General features: G+C 41.6%; 1 protein-coding gene across 6 annotated transcripts in view; it reads right to left on the reverse strand.

The window, feature by feature from the left end:
- Window positions 1–2,832: 2,832 nt before the first annotated feature.
- The window catches only part of kif1ab (kinesin family member 1Ab), a 22,664-nt gene continuing 2,562 nt past the window's right edge, over window positions 2,833–22,934 (reverse strand). Inside the window, exons 3-49 of one of the 6 annotated variants that reach the window (XM_020595944.1) lie at window positions 22,638–22,711; window positions 22,239–22,418; window positions 22,062–22,130; window positions 21,731–21,909; window positions 21,415–21,526; window positions 21,090–21,167; window positions 20,866–20,931; window positions 20,758–20,775; window positions 20,587–20,665; window positions 20,417–20,495; window positions 20,000–20,142; window positions 19,769–19,807; window positions 18,481–18,611; window positions 18,234–18,313; window positions 17,955–18,030; window positions 17,777–17,856; window positions 17,576–17,682; window positions 17,335–17,418; window positions 16,447–16,627; window positions 16,277–16,349; window positions 16,037–16,127; window positions 15,795–15,943; window positions 14,833–15,011; window positions 14,325–14,462; window positions 14,068–14,186; window positions 13,874–13,959; window positions 13,461–13,596; window positions 12,987–13,164; window positions 12,780–12,870; window positions 12,516–12,634; window positions 12,367–12,422; window positions 11,944–12,052; window positions 11,716–11,782; window positions 11,449–11,533; window positions 11,222–11,327; window positions 10,919–10,942; window positions 10,676–10,790; window positions 10,391–10,524; window positions 10,194–10,255; window positions 9,946–10,091; window positions 9,491–9,679; window positions 9,313–9,384; window positions 8,569–8,678; window positions 8,107–8,226; window positions 7,748–7,940; window positions 7,534–7,652; window positions 2,833–6,645 (exon numbers count right to left, since the gene is read on the reverse strand). In XM_020595944.1, the coding sequence (XP_020451600.1) occupies window positions 6,588–6,645; window positions 7,534–7,652; window positions 7,748–7,940; window positions 8,107–8,226; window positions 8,569–8,678; window positions 9,313–9,384; window positions 9,491–9,679; window positions 9,946–10,091; window positions 10,194–10,255; window positions 10,391–10,524; window positions 10,676–10,790; window positions 10,919–10,942; window positions 11,222–11,327; window positions 11,449–11,533; window positions 11,716–11,782; window positions 11,944–12,052; window positions 12,367–12,422; window positions 12,516–12,634; window positions 12,780–12,870; window positions 12,987–13,164; window positions 13,461–13,596; window positions 13,874–13,959; window positions 14,068–14,186; window positions 14,325–14,462; window positions 14,833–15,011; window positions 15,795–15,943; window positions 16,037–16,127; window positions 16,277–16,349; window positions 16,447–16,627; window positions 17,335–17,418; window positions 17,576–17,682; window positions 17,777–17,856; window positions 17,955–18,030; window positions 18,234–18,313; window positions 18,481–18,611; window positions 19,769–19,807; window positions 20,000–20,142; window positions 20,417–20,495; window positions 20,587–20,665; window positions 20,758–20,775; window positions 20,866–20,931; window positions 21,090–21,167; window positions 21,415–21,526; window positions 21,731–21,909; window positions 22,062–22,130; window positions 22,239–22,418; window positions 22,638–22,711 (4,979 nt within the window). In that variant the 3' untranslated portion in view covers window positions 2,833–6,587. Of the gene's footprint in view, window positions 6,646–7,533; window positions 7,653–7,747; window positions 7,941–8,106; window positions 8,227–8,568; window positions 8,679–9,312; window positions 9,385–9,490; window positions 9,680–9,945; window positions 10,092–10,193; window positions 10,256–10,390; window positions 10,525–10,675; window positions 10,791–10,918; window positions 10,943–11,221; window positions 11,328–11,448; window positions 11,534–11,715; window positions 11,783–11,943; window positions 12,053–12,366; window positions 12,423–12,515; window positions 12,635–12,779; window positions 12,871–12,986; window positions 13,165–13,460; window positions 13,597–13,873; window positions 13,960–14,067; window positions 14,187–14,324; window positions 14,463–14,832; window positions 15,012–15,794; window positions 15,944–16,036; window positions 16,128–16,276; window positions 16,350–16,446; window positions 16,628–17,334; window positions 17,419–17,575; window positions 17,683–17,776; window positions 17,857–17,954; window positions 18,031–18,233; window positions 18,314–18,480; window positions 18,681–19,768; window positions 19,808–19,999; window positions 20,143–20,416; window positions 20,496–20,586; window positions 20,666–20,757; window positions 20,776–20,865; window positions 20,932–21,089; window positions 21,168–21,414; window positions 21,527–21,730; window positions 21,910–22,061; window positions 22,131–22,238; window positions 22,419–22,637; window positions 22,712–22,934 lie in introns of all 6 variants that reach the window. The other 5 variants (XM_020595943.1, XM_020595941.1, XM_020595945.1 and 2 more) reach the window with 5 other exon arrangements.

The raw sequence follows: 22,934 nt of genomic DNA on the forward strand, positions 1-22,934 counted from the left end.
TGATCCTGTTTACCAATGAACCCAAAAACAAACTTTGTCGAAGTCCATACTATAATCTGTGTGTGCACCAGCCCCCACCAGCTGGTAGGGAGGTGAGCGAGTAAAAAAATGACGGACCCAGGTAGCTGACTTCAGTGCAAGAAGTGCTCTATTTATTTACAGTGATGATAAATATGTGTACAACCAGGTGAAGGAATACGGAGCAGAACCGGGTGTCGAGCGGCAGTCATGGAAAACATACAGTCAGTGATGAGATGATAAGGAGGAGGCCGGGCTGCGGACGCTAGGATTCACTCCTCGACTGGTCATGGTGGTTGGTTGCTGAGGGACAAAGTCAGAGAAACAGTTAATGGGAGACTGTGCATTGACCTGCGTGGTGGAGTGATGTGGAGTTGAGGAGGTCCATGGTCCGGAGAAGCGATAGCGGCTGGGAAGATAAGACATGGGGCACAAGGCAGGAACGGAGCTGGGGTGAAGAGCGTGAGCAAATACATATAGTAGATAAAATAAATGATCGGCATAGAAACGGGCTAGAGTATAGAAAGAACTGGCAGGGAAGTGGACGATGAGCACGGTATAAATAGGAAGAAACTAATCAGGTGCAGCTGGTGGTGATTCAGGGGACGTGAAGCAGGTGTGTCAGATAAAGAAATCAGGGGTAAGGGAGCTAAAATAGAGGGAGAGAAGTGAGAGAGACAGGTGCAGCCGGGAAAACCTGACAAAAGTATAAGTGAGGAGCATATAGGGTTACAGTCAGACGTGCCCCATAAGAAACATGGTCTTCAACATGTGCCCATATTTATTTTATATTTTATTGTGTCAGCTTGAAACCATACAACCATGTAGTGTATTCGAACAGGAATGTGCATGGCGAATCAAATCCCAAACAATCCATGAACCAATAAGTGACACGTCTTGACTGCACTTCAATTTCTTGACCACTAGATGTCCTACTCGAGCACTGTGTCATTGAGGCCTCGAGTAATGAACCATTTGTGTGAACACTGTGTCGAAGCTTCAACAAAGCCTCATCGGCCATCACTGTTTGGCGCGTGTTTACACCGGATGCCCTTCCTGATGCAACTTGCAGGAGGCAAACAAAACAGGACATAATCAGAATGAGGCAGGTAAAACAGGAGCAAAGCAGGATGTGGTGCAGAGATGAACCAACAAACTAACTGAGGGGAATGAGGGGAATGTATCGGCTTAAAATGATGCCAATGAACAACAGGTGAAGGCAAAGAATGATGATCAAAGGCTGGAGTAAAGCTCACGCAGGTGAGTTGACATGGAACAGGAAACGCTTTCAAAATAAAAGCACAGAACAGGAAGTAGGCCCAAACCATGACATTGTATTTGTGTGTATGAACACTTCCTCATGTATGTTAATGGGCTCACACTTATGGCACAAAATGACAGTCACTGCAGTACATACACAAGTGTCTAGCATGTGTTCTGAATCTTTCAAGTGATACTTTTATTTCTACAAACAGTTGTTTCTGGCATGAGAGACAATGCACCCAGTTTACCAGTTATCAGAATCAGCTTTATTGACCAGGTGTGTTGGACAAACAAGGAAATTGACTGTGGTACATCAGCTCTCAATGTGTATGTACATACTGTATCCCCATGCAAGGGGCAAGTAAACAGTAAACCAACATAAGGCTGTGTAGTATAACAAAATAAACAGTATTAACAAGCAACAAACAGTGCAAACAACAAGCAGTAAACAATGCTGACAGACAAAGGAATGCTCATTGTGAAACGAGATAAATAGGAATAAAGATGAGTACTTAAAAACAGAAACCGTGTACGGGTCTGTATACTCGTATATTTATTAGGTATTAGGTATTACAGTTAGTCTATGCCTTTGTGAGTGCACTTTTCCTTTTTACTGTTTTGTTGTGTCTGATTTGTGATAACTGTCACTGGTTTTGTTGTCAAGTACTGTTTTAACCAATAGGTGCTTCCAGTATAACGCCTCTTAATCCAGCTGCCATCCTTAATCTTCAGTGACGTCTTTAGCCTGCTGTATACCTTCATTAATACATAAATGAAGGAAAAACCACATTAAACACTCATTATACAGAAAAAACCTACAGTATCTTACAAAATGCATTGTTTAGCAATGCTCTACTGCAACCTCAGTGCCAGATGGAAGGCAGACGCCCCTGGCTCCATTGTGAAGGCCTCAGCCCCGGCCTAAACCACTACCAGCAGTAAATTAGCTAGGTAATGTTCTTTTGTTTTCTTTATTCATGCATGTAGATTTATGTGTTTGTGCAGGACATACAGAAAAATCAAAATACTGTTTCTCTCTCGTGTAATGTTGAATGCCCATACCATTTAAGAAAGTAAAACAGAATAAAAGTAGAATAAACTCAGAATATATAGTGAGTTGACAATAAAAATCTTTGATCTTGATCTTGTTGATGTTGACTCCGACTCCTTATTTTTGGGTGAATTAAGAAAAAACCTCTTTTTTGAATTTTAAAAGCTGTGTTCTCTGCCTTACTGTTAGGTCCCTGACATCCACCCAGGGTCTTTGTGTCAGGCTCGGTATTTCTGTCTTTGCTAGTCAATTAGTCTGACTGGCCCTGCTGCAGCAGAATACATGGTAAGTACATGTTCGATAACAGAAGTCTGCACAAATGCATCAGAAGAGTCTCACACAGGCATGCACATGTGCTCCTCAGCAAAAGTAGGCCGCACTGTTACATAACAGACATGAAAAGAGCATTAGGTTAGGATGCTCTGTCAGCAAAAACAGTCTTGTGAGGGTTATGTTTTATTAAGATCTTTTTTCTCTCTCAAGGTGTTAAATCTCAAGAGTTTGACAGAGCAAGAACAGGTTTATTTACATTAGGTGTCAATCAGGAAAAGTCTACTTCAAAACCAGATAAATACCAGGTTATTCTGCTTCCACTTGTGGCAAACTGAAATGTAACTCAATATTTTAAATGACAAAAGGCTAAAGATATTACTGATTACAATCAGTGCCATGAACACCCATCTGTTCTCAGTGATAAGGAGGCATGAAAGCAGGAGATGGCATGTAGGAATGCACTAGTCCATCTACTGTTTTATGAGGTTTACTATAAATTGTTATGCATTTCTTAAAACCGGGCACTATGTAAAATTTGAAATGATTAACAAAAATGAACACTAAAGCTGCGTAAGTTTCAACACTCATTTATTTGCCTTATATTTTCTTCACAACTTTTGTTACGTGTCCACAGACATGAGAACTCCAGAACACTCAAAAGATAAACGTAAGCACTGAGATTAAGACTTCATCACGGACGGGCCCGTTTTCACTTCTGTCAAGCAGCTCCAAGTAAGAGTGCAGAGCTGGGACCATCTACCTGGTCCATAATGGCCACCTGACTCACACTGAGCTGAAAACCATTCCCTGATCAGCACTCTCATCTCTGGGGCGACACTTGACAAAGCAGCAGGCCAGTTGTTCTTATTCATCACGGTATACACAGGAAGAGAGAGTTAATATCATCTGTGTGATGAGACCCAACACAGAAAATCTCCATTTATATACAAGACAGAGCCAAGAGGAAGGTTTCCAGTTAGTCAGTACAAGGATCGTGGATGACAGTACTGTACAAGCAGCGCTTCAGGGGGAAAGCCGCTGTCATTAGCGAGTGGTAAGGTAGGAGAGGGACGGCAGCAGTGGACCTGCATGCTTTGGTCCACAGCTATGGCAGTTAAAAAAGCAGCCAAATAAAAAACAATCTACCCATTTTCAGTGATTACTGGACTAGACTGTCTCACAAAGTGGTTTTAACATGATACCCTGGAACTATTAGGGCTGGAAGCATCGCGAGTCATGTGCCAGCTGTAAATTTAAGAAAAAAAATAGTGTGTGTGTATAAATTCAATTTGGTATAGTGGCATCATTTCAGAATCTAATCTACTTTCAGGACAGGCTCATAATGTTTTTAAACAAACCCGATGTTCCCCCCGTACATTCTTAAAACCTCATCATAAGGAATTATATATAAATATAAAAGATGCTTTATGCATGAGTGCAATACATTTTAAGAACATAATCATCCTTCAAATCTTCATGAGTACAACTTTTCATTTGTCGTCAGTTCCAGCAGACAACGTACAGTGTATATACAGTACCTATACCAAGATGACCCAAAAAAGTCTGGAAAAAATAAATTCTATGCTAAAGATGTCAATAGAAAGAAAGAAGCTGCAAGTTGCAAACAATCTAATGAAAAATGTAAATGCAAACTTTGTATTATTCAGATACAGATTTTAAAGTATTAGGCTTCACTGCTCAACAGGTTCGTTGGCCGTTGGCATATAGAGTCCTAAATACTTTGACTGTGGGTAAGGTCTGGCAATAAAATCATCATAATCAGTCATGCAGGAAACGAGGAAAATGGGATAGACAAGATGGTTGGCTGACCATGTCGAGAAGGTGTATATGTATGAATAAGATTCCTTTCAACTGAAATATTACAGTATGCATACATAATATATTAATTATTCAGGACCAACGTTTGGGGTCATCTTGGTACAGTTCAAAATAACAGACAAAAGCTAGGAACTATCTCTGGACATGAAAGTCATAACTTACAGATAATGTACTTGTTTCTGAGACTGTCAAATATCAAGTGGCTACCGTACAAAAGCTACAGTAAGAAGGGAACTGCTTTTAAATGTGACATTTACAGTTAATGATAATGAAATACAATGCACTGTACTGTTACAGGCTAAACAAACATACTATAGAGCATCATTGATAATATTTACTCTCTAAAACATCAACATAGATCATCAATATTTATATTTAAAAAAAAAGATCAGTATCTACTATTACTTGACAAAGCTTAACCTTGGACATACGTAACTAACTTCAGTGTTGATGTCAAAGACAATGATGAAGGAGGGAGAGAAGTAAAAGAGGTGAAGAAAGGGAGGCACTGTCTGGTGCATGGACAAAGCTCTTGCCCACTCAAAGTAACTGCCCTCAACAGATTACAGGTCCTGTATCATTTACAACTTCCCATTTAGCTGCTAGAGGAGACTTAATTAATCAACGTATGTAGCAACTCTGCTGGCCTGTACAGACAAAGTGCACGTTTGATCAAAATTAAACCACACACATGTACTATACAGTCATCCTCCATATGTATTTACCATATAAAATATTATATCTTAGGTCAATTTAAAAGAATAGTTTAACAGTTTGGGAAATAAAATGATCCCCTTCTTGCCAAAAGTTAAATAAACAGAGATGATGCATATAATCAAAGTTCCCTGAGGGGGGGGGGGAACCCAGTATCACTGTGCCTGGCTCAGAAACAGTCTGGCATAATATCTACATGTAATTTTTAAATGTCAGTTTGTGTATGGATTAAATAAACAAGATAAGAAATGCTAATCAGTGAGATTTAGAGGTGCCGGTAGGCAGATTTTTGTTACCCTCAGACACAACCAGGATAGTTGTTTCCAGTATTTGTTCTAAACTAAGTTAACCAGATGTTAGCTTCAAGTATAGCATACAGACACCATATTACTAATGCCAATCCTCTTGCCTAACTCTTGGCAAAAAAGCAAGTAAGCATTTCTCAAAATGTCAAACTAATTATTTAATATTGTGTTATTTCTCAGATAGTCTGCTAACATATCTGCACAGCATTTAAAACAACAAGAAAACAATGCTTTGGTTAAAACAACTTGTGTATATAATAAAGACAAAGTGCCATGCAACAAAACATGTCAGTGGTTCTGTCACCAATAACAGTGCAGAGAACCTACAATAGCAACAATAAATAACATTTTCCTTTATGGGTATACGCACAATGATTATGTAAAAAGAGCATATGTGAAGAACAAGACGAGGACACGAGTTCTCTCCCAGTGGTGGATTATTTTGCCTTAGTCTAGCCCATGAACTCAGTTTTCATTGAACCAGTTAAAGGAAAAGGACACAGACACAACATGTCCTAACCAATCCCTCCTCTTGCTACTTTAATGTGAAAATGGGTGATGTGCTGTCTGAAAAGTGTGCAGGGAAACAAACTCTATGCTGTCAAGCACCACACCATTCCAAACTGAGGTAATGTACAATGTGTGTATGATGGCTGTATCATCCCTGCACTTATCACACTTCCACATAGAGAAACATTCAGGTTGTTTTCATTTCCCTACTCACCTCGTGACATTAGAAATACATGAGCAGTTGGTTTACAACTGGGATTTATATTCAGTTATGATAAATGATGGAGGGACTGACCATATAGTAACAGAACTAGTCCCAATGCCCAGCAGAGGTAAGTTTAGTACTGTGTTTGGGTGGTTAGTTTGTCTTATGAATGCTAAGGGTCAGGAGGGAGCGCACCATGCAGGGTTGAAGATGTCGACTGCAAAAAGAGAGTAAGTGCAGTTTTGCTGGGGTTTGGGATGAGCGATTCAGTCATGTCATATATAGATGGGTAGTTAAATGGTTTTATGTGCAAGTTTGTTCATATGGTCCTATGATCAGTAGAGCAGGATGGTTAATTGAGCTTTTAGATTGTTTTGTTTGCTGTTTTCCCACCGGGCCCATTCACCTCTCACATCCTCTGAGCGGACGGGACAGACTGGAGCGACTTTCTTCGAGAGAGTTTGGACCTTAGAAAACAAGGAGGGAAGAAGTGGAGATGAAGATTAAAATACATAAATGACACTGTGTGTATCTGCAAAGCAGCTATGATAACATTATTTCACATAAATAATTTCTTAGGAGTTTTTCTGGAAAAAAAAGCAGGTGGTTTCATAGAACTGGCAAAAAAAAAAATTAAGCCTGAAGTAACTTATTTTAGGCCAGTAGACAAAAAAAAAGAACATAACACCGACATTTCACCTTTTAAGTTTATATACCACACAGCTGCTAGTTTACACATCCCACAATTACAGAACAACATTATGGATCATTTGGAATCAAGTATCTGGCCACGTAGGGAATGTAAACACATTACTCCCTCTTTGTAAGAGACAAGGACTTAGATGACCCAAAGGCGATAAGGAGTTTACATTTTAAAATAGCATTAAGGTAGAGGAAACTCAGGTGTAGACCAGACACATGGAGAAACCCACAAAGACTGGGGAAAGGCTGACTTGGGAATAAAACACCGCACAGTAAACTGAAACTTGTTTGAGGACCAAGTCAGGAAACGACACTATGCAGGTAACATAATAACCAAGTATGCGAACATGTGGCCGACTAAACTGCACCTGAACCAAGGAGCAAAGACTGAAACACAAATAATGACAATACAGCAACACAGATGAAAAACAATAACAAGAAATGCTAGAAACTGAGTGAAAGTAGACAAATAGTGAGTAACAGTGCATTTTTCAATTACTTGAAGTACTGAGCAGTTTCACCTCTTAAGGTCTAAAATCCTACAGAATAAAATACAATGAGGTGTCAGCTGTTTAAAGAAGTACCACAGTATCTTAAGACAAAAAAGGCTCCTCTGCTGATTGGATTTTCCTTGAAATTCTTCTAGCACTCACCTGATGGTGCCGGCTAACAGAGGGTTGAAAGCGTACAACCAGTCATGCATCTCTTTGTCATTAGTGGCCTGCAGCAGTATCCCACGGTGCTCAGTGCACACAGCAAATGTGTTGGGCGTCTGGAGACATTAAATACCCTGAGGTTACTAAATTTCATTCATAGACTCTGAATTTCTGTTTACTTTTTTATTCAGATACAGGTTTTCGTTCGTACCCGCAGTAAGGTCTGTTTGTCTTCACTGTATTCCACCTTTGCAGATGACAGGTTGATGACAGCTCTCTCGACGCTGTCCCTCTCGCTGCGGTACAGGTAGACATAGGGCCTCCGCACCACCACGTAGCGCTTCACCCAGCCGCTGGTGTGTGGCTCCAGGAAGTGCAGGTAACCTTTCTTTGACACAATAGGGCTGCATATGATCAAAGAAACACTATTGTTAGGACAAGATTAATAAAACTTCGCCACAGCCATTGTTAAACTATGCTTGATCCCAAAAGAAACACAGCAAAGTTCACAATTTAAATATTAATTGTGTCCACAGTGACTCAGAACCAAGAGTGGTGTGTGAGTCTAACCTGACACGAATCTCCTGTATGTCAGGAACAAAGGTGCATCCTCGGAGAGCTTTCTTTCTATCCACTGGGCTGAATGGATCCAGATCTGGGGTGGACGCTCCTGAACTGGGTTCAGTGTGTCTGCACAACGCAAACAACAGGTTCAGATTGTGAGAAGATGCTTCTGGGCCTATTCATAAAACAAATTGACTTAATTCACTAACCCCTGCCTTTTAACGTGATGCCTGTCTATCATCAGAGAAGGTGCAACAATAAAACCAAGACATTTGCAGACGTGATCTATCATCACTTGAATACCGTTGAAGTTCTTCTTTTTCTAAGTACATGTAATGTACAAGACCGAACTCATGAAAACTATTTTTTAAGAGCTATAAACCATGACGGTGTCTTGGAGCAAAATATCCAGCCAACACACACAACTGAGTTAAACTCAGTTAATCTGTAAGAGCATGTGTTACATACCTAATGTCATAGTGTCCCTCGACCAGTGAGGGGCAGGTAGAGGATGGAGTGAGCGTGCTCAGTTCAGACAAGGAGTCATCTCTCATTAGTGATGCCGACATCTCAGAAAGCTAAAACACACCCACACATGTATACACACACACACACACACACACACACACACACACACAACAAATCACACATGGAGAAGTGCACACAAGACAAGAGGGACAAATACAGATATAGACAAAAGTACATACAACACAGACATGCATTGAGAAAACAACACGATCAGATGATTTGTTATTTTCTAGTAATGTACTCTAGAACCATCTATGCACTACTGTAATACAAGTCGCCATTATGTCTAAGAGCCCCTTGCTAATTAACATGTTAAAGAGTACATGCGGAATTAACACTGGGTTAGTGGGAGCCTCACAGTGTCTGAGGAGGAGGGACGGTGAGGGATAAGGCTGGGGAAGGAGGGAGGGGATACTAAATAAACTGAAGGGATGATATATGGGATTTGGAAGAAAATTAAGCAGCTGACATTGGTTAGTATTATCCTAAAAAAGTTTGTCATATCTGGCATATCTCCAGGTGGTTCAAAAGAATCTGGGGAAGTGGGTAATGTGGAAATAAACTGGATGAGGAAGAAAGAAATGGACAGAGAGCAGGGCCTAAATCATTTGTGAAAGTACAGTGGTAAACATTGGGTTCAGAAGGATCAATGGGCCGGGTCAGAGGGCCTAGGCTGGGGCTCACCTTGCTCTCACTGGCACTGCTGCTCACCTGGCTGTAGTCTCTGTTGAAGGTGTGCATCAGCAGACGCAGACACTGCAAAATGAAGTGATTTTTTTTTTAGATGATGTTGAATATAATCACTAGAAAAACTTAGAAAAACTAAAGTGAAAGTCGAGAGGATTCAAAGAGCTGTGGTCACCTTGGCAGCCAGCTCCATCTGCCTCTGGTTGGGGCTGTCGGGGAGAGGGCTGCTGCCGGGACTGTGACTGAGGACGGGACTCTTTGCAAAGTCGCTGATGTTGCTGCTCTTGTAAAGCGCATCCTGTCCCGCCTGCAGAGTTGCTTCCAGCTTCTCCCTCAGCAGCAGGTAGTGCCTGGTCTTCTCCACCTGAAACCACAAGCACAAGAAAATTTTACTTCACTTCATGTTATGGTCTCACAGGCAAGGCTCAAAGTATTCATTTTTGCAAGTTAGCTATGCAAAAAAATGATCTGAAGCAATCTCCTTTGTATAGATATCTCAAAAGGTCATGTTTTCACAGGACAGTGCTGTTTTGGCTTCTGGTTGCTGGCAGCAAAACTGATTTTGTCAAAATAGACAAAGTGCCATTATTCCAGTAACAATATTTTGCTAATTTCAGTGTACAAACAGACCTCCTGCAGTAAGCTGAGCTTCTCCAGCTCCCACTGGTGGTCAAGGATGAGGCTGTCACTTCGAGGCCTCCATCCAGCCAGGTTCTCTTCTCCTCTTACATATGCTACTGAGGTGTCCAGCACACGCCTGCGACGGCGTTGCATGCCTGAAGAACAGTACAACAGATCATGCTTAGTACATCAAAACATAATCTCCAGTTTAAGAAATACATTTTTCATTTCCAAAAATGATTTTTTCCCCGTCTTACCTGGACTTCCATTGTCGGCCACATGGCAGAGAGTGACTTCATAAACTCCTGTGACACGATTACTGAAACAGAGAGATGCATATTTGAGAGAGTGGTAACTGACAATTACAGTAAACTACAACTTATGTTTAACCAGAGTTGTCTAGTAGTGTACAATCAATGTAGGATTCAGCCTGTATGAATCTATTAATCTCCACCTCTCAGAGGGCCGGAGGCAGCCGGTGCTGAAAAGGTTTCTGATGGAGCGAGAGGCAGGCAGCTTCGTGTCACGGGAATAAAACATCATGCAGAAATCTTTGGTGATCACTGTTGGCTGAGTGCAGTTCTCCATCTAGTTAAAATATGCAGAATAATAGCGAATGAGAACCCAATCATAACACTGAAACGTCTGTGGCTACAGTTTGGCTAAATTGCTGTCAGTGCTGAATAAATCTTTATTCTAAGTACTGTATAGCAATGATATGAAGCGTGTTCTCTGGTACCTCTAGATAGGCAGTGAGGGTGATGTAGATTTTCTCCCCGTATGGAGTGACCCTGTTCAGAAGCAGAGAGTTGTGCATCGAGCTGTCCCATGCTGCCTCAAATCGGTAGAAAGTTCTGCAGTGTAAGAAACAAATATCACATTTTCTGAAAACAGAAGAGTCATACTAATGAAAAAAATCTGTGCTGGACCTCTTTGTTACTACAAAGAATAACTGAAAGTTTAAAAATGATTGTAGTTATACCTATGATCAACTCCCAAGGAGACGCTGCCGTTAACGAGGAATAAGAAACACGACATGAGTTAGAAGCTGTTAACGGCAACTGTTAAAAGCTGAAAGTCACCAAACAATGGTGTTGTGTGCAAGCTGAAAAATGCATCGAAGCAAAAAGCCAAATAATGATTGATCATAAAAGGTGCACTGAAGCAATGTAAAAAATGATCACTACACAAATTACAGTAAATGTTCTGTCTATATGAGAAACGGAGATGGGTGGATGGATGGATGGATGGTTAGACAGACAGACAGACAGATAGATAGGCATACTTGTCATCATGTTTTGGCCAGAAGTACCCAGAAGACAGGATGTTCAGAGAAAGGATGTTAGGGTCTATGATGGTCTCATCAGTCTCTGGTGTGTTGCGAATACGACCTGAAGTCAAAAGTGTCATGATGAGATTAGTCCCGTGACAAGACAGTATAAGGAAAATGTAGGGCATTTGACTTTTTAACAAACTTGGCCAAAGCTGTTTCTAAATGTTCCTATTACTCACCAATAACCAGCTCTTTCACCTCTTTCCACTCAATATCATTTCCTGTTTCGTGAGCAATGGTGACTGTGATCCTCCTCTGAATGCCCTGTGGAGCCGAGAGAAGATGGGAAGCAAACCGATTTATGATTAAAAATGCATTCTAGCCTAAGATAAAATGGCTGAATGAACTTAATTTGCTGAACTTGGTAAATGTATTTTAACAGGTTTTGAAACTTTATCTTTGTCTTTGAGGAAACATGATGGTAGTACGGTCGAACATGGTCAGACCTGATGTAGGAGGAAGGTGCCGTGGCAGGGCATCCCACATCTGTGGTCCACTACAGCGGGGATGTAGCTGGAGACAGGGAAATTGTAAATGCATAATACTCAAAAATGCATAATGCTCAAACTTTTAACTGAGATAGAAAAGCAAAAATAATTCTTTATGTATGTGAGCCCTTGTGTCCCTTAGTTTTCTTACCAAAGTGGCAACACAACTATAAAGATAAGACTCACTCTCCATTGGCCTCCAGCTCACAGATCTCAAAGAAGACCATGAGGTCGTATTTGGCGTGACGAGGTCCCGCTGTGGAGCGAGTCAGAGTGCTGAGCTTTGTGGCCGGCACTAACGAATGAGGAGAGAACAAATCAGTGTAATAGCAACAGTAGCACAGCAAACTGAACTGAACTGAACAGAACAGAACAGCAAAGGGGTTAAAGAAAAATGAGCAAGAGCAGAACAGGTTATGGATGAGGTCAAGGCAATTTTATTTATATACCAACCACTCTATTACCGTTTATGGGCTGCTTGATTGAATTTACCTATTAAAGATTATTATGGCTGACAGTAAATCATTAAACAAAACTTAAATCTAAAATACTTGAAGAATATATTACAGAAAAATAATAATGTTTGCTATACTGTTAGAAACTCCTGACCTGGTTTAGATAAGGGCATCACTCTGGGGAACTGCCTCCTGGAAGGTCTCAGTGAACTAAAAGAAAGGACAAGGAAACCAAAACATAAGCAAAAAACCTTCTTTCTTATTCATCAGCTGGTGGAAGGTAAAGGTCAAGTCCCTCCTGACCTGATCAGATCTTTGCAGAGCGGAGGGAAGGCCTGTTTCTGATAATGACCGAACACCTCAAAGACGATGGGCTGAGTCTTTATGTACTCCACGAAGGATTTGGTCACCTCTACTGTGATCTAACAGAGAAAAAAAGAATTAAAAAAACATCTTCACCCTTCCCATAACTAAGAAAATACTTTTAAAGAAAAGTAAAAGTGTTGCAGTAGTTGTAGTCAGAGATATTTGTTAATAATAGAATCAAATGCATTGGTCAGTGCTCACATTTTGCACATGATAGAAGCCGAGCGGAGGTCCCCTCCCCGTGTTCTTCAGCGGCTCGGTGGAGAAAGCTTCATCATGACGGTGGATGAAACTGAAATGAGAGAAGTCAATTAAACATCTGACACGGTTCTGCTCTTTTATTACCTTCTTTCCTCTTTAAACACTGCATGTTTTGACTGCATGTTTGACGTGTCGCTGTTCACTCACTTGAACTGGCAGAAAATGTCGGCGTACTCGGCTGAGATGCTGGAGGCCTGTAAGACGGTGACTCTGAAGGTGAAGGTGCTGCCAATCTTCAGGTGAGACAGCGCTTTCTCCGGAGACAGGTCCAGAGGAAGATCCAGGCCCAAACTCTTCACTGGACTGTGAGGGGCCTCCAACACGGCTACAGGAAGCAGAGGAACACACGCAGCAACATAGCTGCTTCATACTAAAGCTGTTTTAAATGACTTTTCTGGTATTAAGTAATTAAGTATTTATTTCAAAATTAGTGTCCCAACTTTGAAACATATGAAAGTGTGGTGTTTCTAACCTATTAACAAGTGGCTGTGTATAAAACAGACACTGAGGAGTTTTAACACATACTTGTCAGTGGAAGAATACAAGAAGCTAAAAGAAAAAGACAAATGTTATAAGATCACTACAGTATTTCCACCTTTCCCTGCACAGATCTCCTCTCACCTGCACAGGTGTTGTTGTTGACTTCATCTGCAGAGATTCCTATCTCCGCATTTTGTCCCTCTCCCTCCACAATTCGCAGCTCCTCCTGGGAGGTGTTGGAGTGGGACAGACCACCAGGACATGACTCAGTCTGGAACTAACACAAGACAGGACCTTAACATCCAATTGCAGTAAATATTTCACCATTTTGTCTATCTGTCAGGGAATGAACGGTCCCTCTCAGGAGGATAAGGATAATCACTTTATTTGGCCAAGTATGTTACACACAAGGAATTTGTTTCCAGTACAGAACCAAGGCAGCCATCTGCAGTGCCAACTCAACCAATGGCTCTAACCATCGGGGGCAACTTATATTGCTTTGGACTGTCGTAGAAGACACATTTTGAGAATTAGAATTAGCTACACATAAGTACCTTCTCAAACTGTTTGTCTTCAAAGGAAATCTTGGCAGTGCCTGACTGCCTCACACCAGAGCCATAATCAGGAGCCTCCTCGTCAGCTAAAGACAGAGGATACAAGTGTTACAATCATCCTTAAAGAACATATATACTGACTTGTTTACCAGCATCTGACCATGTTAGAACTGATCCTCAGCCTTCATTTGTACCTGAAATGGCCTGCACAGCTACTCTGAGGAAGCCCTTCACCTCTCCTTTCTCACTGACGATGGCCACACGATGTACCAGGGGCACCGGATACAGCAGGTTGCTCAGGTACACAAAAGCCCTGAGGAGAAGAGAAGATGCAATGATGACGGGATTTCACTTTTAGTACATGTTTACTGTGGAACAAAAGTGCAGGGTTTGGATTAATACTGCCTCTAAGAGAGAACAAGTGTTTCTTGATGTTGGGCTAATGGCTGACCTGCCGACCAGACGGAACCAGGGGAAGCGATCGTAGAAGGGGTCGCCTCCGGTCAGGGCGTGGTCACAGTCCTCCACAGCACTGCTGGGGAGCTCTGCAGCACGGTCGTACATTTCTCTCATCAGGTCCAGCCTCTGCCTACATGGGGCAGTTTGAAAACAAAAGCCTGCTGAAAACGTGGTATGTTGTGCTTCATGGTCAGAGCCTCACTCACATATGTCATCGTAGATCAGATTCATATCCAATATCTGACTGTGTGCATGTAATTAGAGGTGTTCACGTCGGATCCGGATGCATGTCACTTACAAATATGAACGTGAAACATCAACACAAAAAGATCAACTCTGGCTAAAATGTCAGAATTGAGCATTAAGGCCTGTAATATGGACGCAGCTTTCATTGTTTTGAATGATAATGATTTGCACTCTGAAACTCTCATGATTTTACTGGGGAATGAAAAGACAACAGACAGCATGCATCTACAACTTTAATGACAAATTCCTAGTACCTGAGTTTCTCCAGAGTCCAGTAATGTGTGGCTCCATTCTTCTGATCCTGTACTTCAACGGCTACGATGGTTCGAGGGAAAGGTCGTCTTTCCCTCTCTGTGGCCACGCTGGGAGGCAGCAGGTCAGGTGGCAGCGGAGAGTAAAGAGTGTCTGTCAACAGGACAAACTGGAACTGCACCTGTGGCCAGCACAAACCATAAAACAGGAGTGATCGCTTGTGCATGTCACATCTGAACATTCAAATTAGGATTCAGGTATTTTAGACAAGAAAGCCTAAACTAATACTTTACTGCTATCACCACAAAAAGGAAGGCTTCATTAAACCACAACACTTTAACAGATTAAATACAGCTGCTGTTAACCTACAGGTATGAAACATCAGAAGGAGTTTATAGCTGGAATATTCAGAATAATGTTAAGTGCAATCTTCTGGTGGCTGTAATATAACATACAGTTTTGGGTGAAATTAATGACTGGCTGAGACAAGAAGCAGTAATGGTTCATTTCAATTGTAAAACTGGCAAAATTGTACATTTTGATATTCATACCACCCTTTAGTAACAGCATGTTGTACTGTGCCCTAGACATCGATGGCTCACAGGGCTAAGTCACTGTGGTAAGTCCAAGGAATTAATTATTTTAATTAAGAGACTCACACTGATGCAAATCCAATTATATTTACAATGGCAGATACTTCATACACTTCATTCTGCCTCCAGTCTGGAGCAAAGAGCAGCTACGTGTTCCTGCACCAGATGTACACTTTAAATTAATTTGCATTCTGACTTAAAATGAATTCTTACCACTACAAGAAGAGTATTATGGTTTTATAGAGGGCTCACATCAACAGTATCAAATGAAGGTGCTGAACTAGAATTAGATTGTTATTTGGAAAAATCTTTCTTTTTGTTTACCTAAAATAACAATTTAAATAAGAGGCTAGAAGTAACAAATTTCCCACCTTCTTCTTCAGCTCCACACTGATAGCATTGGCCTCCTTGAGGAAGATGGCGTTGCCCCAGAGGAGATCCCTGAGAGATGTGAACTGGTAGAAACGCCACTTTCTGAAAGCCCACAGAGCCAGCTCGGTCTCGTGCTTCGTCCACGCCACTGGAGAGTGGGAGAGTTTTAACGTGTTCAAATAAAAGCCTGATTCAAACATGACTGTTTGATGAGGAAGGAGAAATAAAAAGCGATAGTCACCTTCCTCTTCGGGATCATCTTCTTCCTCAGGTGATTCCAGGTATCGAGAGTCCACTTGTTTCCGAAGAGCCTCCAGTTTACTCTCATAGTCCTGAAAGAATATACACGATCCAGATCAGAAACAGAACAAGTTCACAGGCATGATATTTAGCTTTTGCTTCCAATAAAAAGACAATCAAATTTGTGGGTTTTTTATTTTCATGGTTCAGAACAGCAGTGTCAAATGGAGGTTTCTCTCACCAGCCTTTGCTGTTCAAGCAGATTACTGGCTTCTTCTCTTTCTTTGCGATACTGATCCTCAAGTTCCTGAAGCCTGAAACGTAAAGTTATATACAGTAGTTACATGTAAGTACAGAGTATAATGTAATAATCACAGTGACCATCTTTGTAATATTCTTCCACACACACACCTCTGCTCCATCTCCTGCTTCATGTCGATGCCTTGTTTCTCCAGCAGCTCTCTCTGAGCAAAGGCCCAGTCGACGGGCTCCACCGGCGTCTCAGAGCACGGCGTCCGCTCTCGCTCCAGACGAGCCTGCTCTGGGTCGTTGAAGCGAAACACGTGGCTCTTGCCCATAATGATGCGATTCCCTTAAGATACAAATGAAAAGTTCAAATGTCAGCTTGTATCATAATGTTGTCAAGAAAAAGCTTAGTGCTTAGGCATTCAAAAATAAAGGTTAACCACAGATTATCCTTTTAAAATAAAACTACATTCACTAATCAGAGAATTTTTTTGCAATCTCACAAAATTAGAATGTACCAAAAACATAACAAATGGAATGATATGCTTCTGTGTCTATTACTTCTTAGTATGTTTATACTAATATGCACAGCAGCTTTGTTTTACACCTTTTGAAATACTATGAAGACTTAGCAGGCGTTCAGACAGGGTACGGTAAAAACGCAACTCCCTGCTGTGTTTTAACGCAAGGGGAGGTAAGGGTTTGCAGGGCAGTGTTGCATGTGTGTACAATATGGCCACGTTGTGACGAGTCAACGTGGGTGTGGAGAGTTTATATCAGTGAATGCTAGCAAAGTAAACAAAAGTCTTCTTCTCATGCGCGTCCACGTGTCAACCGTCCCCCATACAAGATTGGTCAACGCAGCACCTTTGCCAGATCATGCCACCGTCTGGTGCAGCAAAAGTTGAACCAGATCCAACTTTGTCACCACACGGGGCCGGAGCCATTGATGGTACCGGCTGCGGTGAACACAATCCCCCAAAGAGATTAATTGAGAGGGCTGTGTTTTTCTGTCACGTTTGAAATTCAGTCTGAACGCAGCGCTATACTTACCAGACCGCAGAACAGTGGGTGAGGTCACTCTCTTTCCATTGACATATGTCTCTGCCCCCTCACATGGCTCAAGTATGACACATCCTGTTCCAGAAAAGGTTCATAAAACCATTACAACATTAGTATTTGAAAACATGAACAGATTGTAGGCTTGATTTTAAATATGTTTTTAGATCCTGGAACATTAATTTAACATTGTAATTTGACATGTGAAACCACAGACAGAGCAGCCAGCCTTTACCTTCTCCCTGAGGTCCTGTGGTGCTGCTGAAGGTGCAGTGTTCGTCTTTGATAAAATGGCTGCTAAGAACAATGTCTTGGCGAGTCTTGGCATTTTCACGGCCCACTCTGAGGGAAGATAAAAAATTATGCAAAGTCCCACTGTACAGCACCATATCTGGATTACGTAAATCTCAAAATCAAAAAATATTTAAACGCTTACTTGGTGAGCCCATCCTTAATGTAATACAACAGGCACTCAGACATCAGTGGGTCCTCGTTCAGGTTCACCAGATGAGGCGTCTAAAGGGGAAATTGTGGCAAATACGTTTTTCTGTGTGAGTTTAGACAGATGTTGTAAATATTATCAAACTGGTGTGCAGCCATGCCAAGGGTCTAACCTTTTTCGGGGAGAAGACGCCCACAGTGCCTCCATCTTCTCTCATGGCAACACCCATCTCAGCAAGCAGGGCCTCTCTACATGAGATTTTACAGACAGCAATGGGGTCATAGTTGTAAAAAGATATGGTTTAGGGATGTAACATGGGATGTTTTGTCCATGGATGGCACCAGTTTTTTTTTTATCCCATATCAAAGTTTAACAAGCCTGGTAGTAGTAGAGGAAAGGTCAAAGCCTCGCTAAAGGCATTAGGATTCATGCATGAATATTTAAGTCCAACCTTTCCATGCGAATTGCCTCAGTACGACGCAGCTTCTCCTCCCAGGTTTCATTGAGCTCAGCGATGATTTTCTCAGTTTCCTGTTGGTCGAATTAGGACAGACATCTAAAAATTATACACACTCAAGTCGGGATTATTGATGTTGCTTATTCTTGGATTGATCAAGTGCTTTCCACCAGGGTTTCATTATCTAACTTCCCATTTCCCAATTCTACATCCTTAACAATTTCACTATCATTCTCGCTACCTTGAGCCTCTCGATGGTCTCTTCGCTGGCCGGGCTGAAGATGCGATCATGGAGGTTGCTGATGGACGCGGCACGACTGGACAATGCCGAAAGCGAGGGGGAGGGGCTCATTCCTGTCATGGCATTGGTCACTGTGGAGAGATCACCCCTTTGATTGACAGCCTGGCGATTATTCACAAAGTTCTTGTAATCGCACAGGTCTGCCAGAGTGAGGTGTTGCATGGCAGAGAGCAAGGAAGGAAGGAAGGATAGAAGGAAGGGTGGTAGGAGCAGTCGCCGGGCGAATCAGGTGAAACATTAGGGAGTGAGAGGAACACGCAGAGAAACAGATAAAAAAGGAAAAAGAAAACAGGGGAACGACAGGGAAGAGTACACAAAAAGAAGAGAAAGCTCAAATAATGGATCAAATAAGCAAAGGCCAATGCAGACAGGGCGAAAAGAGCAAGTGAAACTGACAGAGACTAAATGTCAGACACCAGAGGAATTTCTCTGAACATCTCTGGCACTCAACAAGAAATGAAACCACAAATATCGACTGTACATTACTACAATGCACAATACAGTCTGGGTTTTACTTTTTATAGTATGTGAAGCAAGTTCTAGTATCCTCAAACTGCTTAGCTCAGCCTTTGGTAACGCGGCTCCTGGCAGTGCAGGCCTCAAAGCTCGTGACTCATAGCTTCATTTAGCTCCACACACACAGAGAACCAGGATGCAAAGAAAAGAGCTCCTCAGCAATCTAAAATGGCATCCTTCCAGTCAGTTCTTTCTTCCATGATCACTGGTCATTGAAAAAAAAAAAAAAGCAGCATGCCTCATGCCAATCCTGGCTTTGACTCTGCCTGCTCCCCTGTTTTGTAATATATAATGGAGAACAGGAACAAAGAGTCATCACAGGGTCACAGCGCAAAGCTTTTCAGCCAACTTAGAACTGTATTATCAGAATCAAAGCATTTAGAGCTTCCCAAATTAAAGAGTGAGAGAAGGCATGTATTGCCATTGAAATGAGAACCAGTGGAAAGGAAAAAGGAAGCCATTTTGCCAAATTCATGAGAAAAAATAGTGATGATTATAGCAGCGATGTTTAACCTCACTGATCATTTTTGTGTTGTTCTAAATAATTATTGCATGGTTTACATTTTTTTAAATCTAATTTCCATGTACATCATGGATCTGTCTTTGCATACAGCCTCTTGAAACCTTTAGTTAAGTCTCTGGTGTGGTGGAGGAGGAGCTCAAGAATAATTTCTTTAGTTGCAAAGTGCAGGCTTGCAAGAGTCATACACACATTTCAAACCAGTGATGTTGGGGATGGTGCAGCAATTCACTGATAGAAAAAAGGAGAGAAGAGACGGTGTGTGAGAAATACCCACACTCCAACTTCAGCTGTCAACCTCTGCAATCACAAAATATAAAACCTCTCTACGTGCACATTTGCCCGAATCTGTCTGCTACACATTTAAAACCATATATGTGCATTTCTGTGAGCAAGAGCCGTGCTTGCCCATGTGACACTCACTCTCTATGATGTCTCCCAGGCCCTGTGCATACAGCAGGTCCTTGAGGCGCGCCACCTCCTCCTTCAGCTCACGCACCAGACGGTTGTTGGGGTCCTCGTTTATCACAGCGTTACAGCGAATCTGTTTGGCACGATCAGCATACCTGGTTGGTAGAACAATAAGACATCAAGGTCAAGAAGCCGTGAAGTTTTAAAGCACGATCCCACATTCTCTCCATCCTGAACTGCGCTGAGCAGCTAATGACAATATGAGCCTAAAATTATAAGGAAGAACTGTTCTGTAATGATGCTGCATACATTTGGTAAGATGCTATACAGTCACTGCAAAGTGCAAAATGGCCAGCAGACATTTGTACCATATTGCAGACATCTGATTTAATTATCTTTAAAAAGAGATTTTATCAAACTGCTTCTCACCGTAGGGTACTGAGGGTTTCATCATAGTTAATATCAGCAGGGCTAAGGGCAGCCACCATGGCTGTGCGGGAGTTTCCTCCTAAAGGAAAGAAAATATGTCAATGCATCAACTGACATAAAATTTCTTTTCTTGTGGTAAAAGGCTAAAGAGTAATACTCTGTTTGCATACCCAAGTTCTCCCTCAGCAGCCATGTCAGAACTGAGTCTCTATAGGGAATGAAACTCTCCACCTTCTTCTTTTTCTTGTTCTGTTCGCAAAAGATTTATTTATTATTCACTGACAAAATACACAGTACATTCTATTAGCCTTTTAAAAGTTGTGACAGCTGGCATCACTTACCTTGTTGGGTGCTGAGTCCTGATGCATCAGAAGAGAAATACCAACATTTGTTATTTTGACTACACAAAATAAGAATTTGCAACAGCAGGTAAATTGTGTAAAACATACCAGTTCAGCTAGAGCAGAAATAACTTTTCCCAGAGTAGTTAAAGATTTGTTGATGTTTGCTCCTTCCTGCAAATACAAAGAAAAAACAGCAGTAATGTGACATCTATTCATGTGCACATTGTGATTGCTGATCTGTCATGCACTAATGACTAGTAAAGGTCTTTTCTGTCTCACAAATCTAGGGTAGATGCAAAAATACCATAAAAAACATAAAATCCTGTTACCTTCAGTCTAGTTCCTTTAGCTCCAGTTGAGTCGGCTCGTTCGCTCCCAGCTAAGTCCACCAGACTGATCTTACTGACCTGTGCAAAACCAGACAATATTTTCAAATCAAAGACTGTGTTGTTATCAATCAGTACAACACATTAGTCAAACAACAAAAATGCAGACAGTCTCAACTTGGGTGATAAAATCTATCCTGCCTCGTAGCATCCCTGCATAGCTGCAGCTTAGCTCTTACTAATGTCTTTCTAAGAAGCAGAAAAACATCTTTCTCTCAGGCAGTGTGATTTCTCAGGCATGACTATGAGGTGATCTTGGTGGCTGAACCTTTTCTGATGTGTTGTCTGTCTCCATGTCGTGTTTCTTCTGTGTGAAGATGATGTTAAAGACGGCGTGAGAGCGGCTGCTGGTCTCGTTCATGTTGGTAGCAGCCACAGTCCTGAAAAAGAAACAGATGCTGTTAATTTAGATGCATCTTTGTCTCTCATACATTCACGTCCATCCGTCATTATCTGCTCCTTTGTTCCATGCGCGGATTAACAAATTTATGGCAACCAAAGTGTTCCTCTGCTCATCTTTGTCATCCGTCATTACATGTATCTATCAAGTGGTTTATCCATGATCGGCATTCAGGTTCTGTCACCTAGCCTTGTTTCCAGAGTCCATTAGGTCCTGGATGTCGTTGTAGGAGGTGACGGCAAGTTTGGACAGATCCTCGACATAGGGTCCCATCAGAGGGTGCTCTCTGACACGCAGGTTTCCTTTGTTTTTGGGATTCAGCAGGTCACGCACGCGCTCGCAGTAGATCTCCATGTAACTCACCTGTGGGAGGGGAAAAGACAGTCATGACAGGGAAACATCTTATGACTTAGTAATCACTACTTCTCAGTGTATCATGGTACAATCAAAGAGTATAATTCAAGTGAATGCACTTCTGACTATTTCATACAATAAGAACAGCTGAGCTCACCCACCTCCACAGAGTAAGACCTGCTGTTGTCATTATTGCTGTCATTGATCTTGGTGAAAAGGTCCTCACACATCTAGAAATAAAGAAAGGAAAGTCATTTTTGTAGTGTACATGAATTCTCTACAAATGAACTGACTATTTGCTTTCTCAGTGGACACATTTACACTGAATGCTATGTTACCAGAGGTATGATTCCTTGCTGGTCCTTCTCCTGACGTCCCATCATAGTGTAGCTTTTGCCGGCTCCTGTCTGGCCATATGCAAATATGCACACGTTGTAGCCTTCAAAGGCGTGAAGCAGCATCTCCTCTCCGATGTCCTTGTACACCTGCATCTGAGATGCATAGTTGATGTCCTCAGGCTGCATATGGAGAAGGAGCAGAGTGGGGAAAAACAAAAAAGGATGAGAAACAGAAAATCATTGTTTTTCACTGCAGCAGCTCATTTGAGCAAGCATCAAAATTCACTTGATGCTAAAGGCAAAAAGTCTCTTCCCTAATTTTCTTTTCTGATGTGCAGTGCTGTAGAAGTTTTTTTTTAATTGAAAGGGGAAAAACCAAAGTGAAGCATTGAAACTCACCGTGGTGTGTGACCAGTAGGAAAAGTCAAAGTTGAAGCTCTTAGTTTCTTTTGGCTGCTTGGGGTTGAGGATTGCTAAAATCAAAATAGATCAACGAGAGGCATCAGAAACTGTGACACTCCAATAACCTGATAATTTCTTTTGTTGTGTTTTCACTGAAGGTATCAATAGCAGCTGTTTTAAATGCACCATCGTCCTTTTTATGATGGGATGGGTGCAGGGTTGTGTAGAATGTGAAACAACAACAGAGCGAGAGCAGATGCAAACTGAACCCACTGCATCACCCCCTGTGGACAA

This window comes from Monopterus albus, unplaced genomic scaffold (assembly GCF_001952655.1).
Source record: "Monopterus albus unplaced genomic scaffold, M_albus_1.0 scaffold28.1, whole genome shotgun sequence".
Taxonomy (NCBI): domain Eukaryota; kingdom Metazoa; phylum Chordata; class Actinopteri; order Synbranchiformes; family Synbranchidae; genus Monopterus; species Monopterus albus.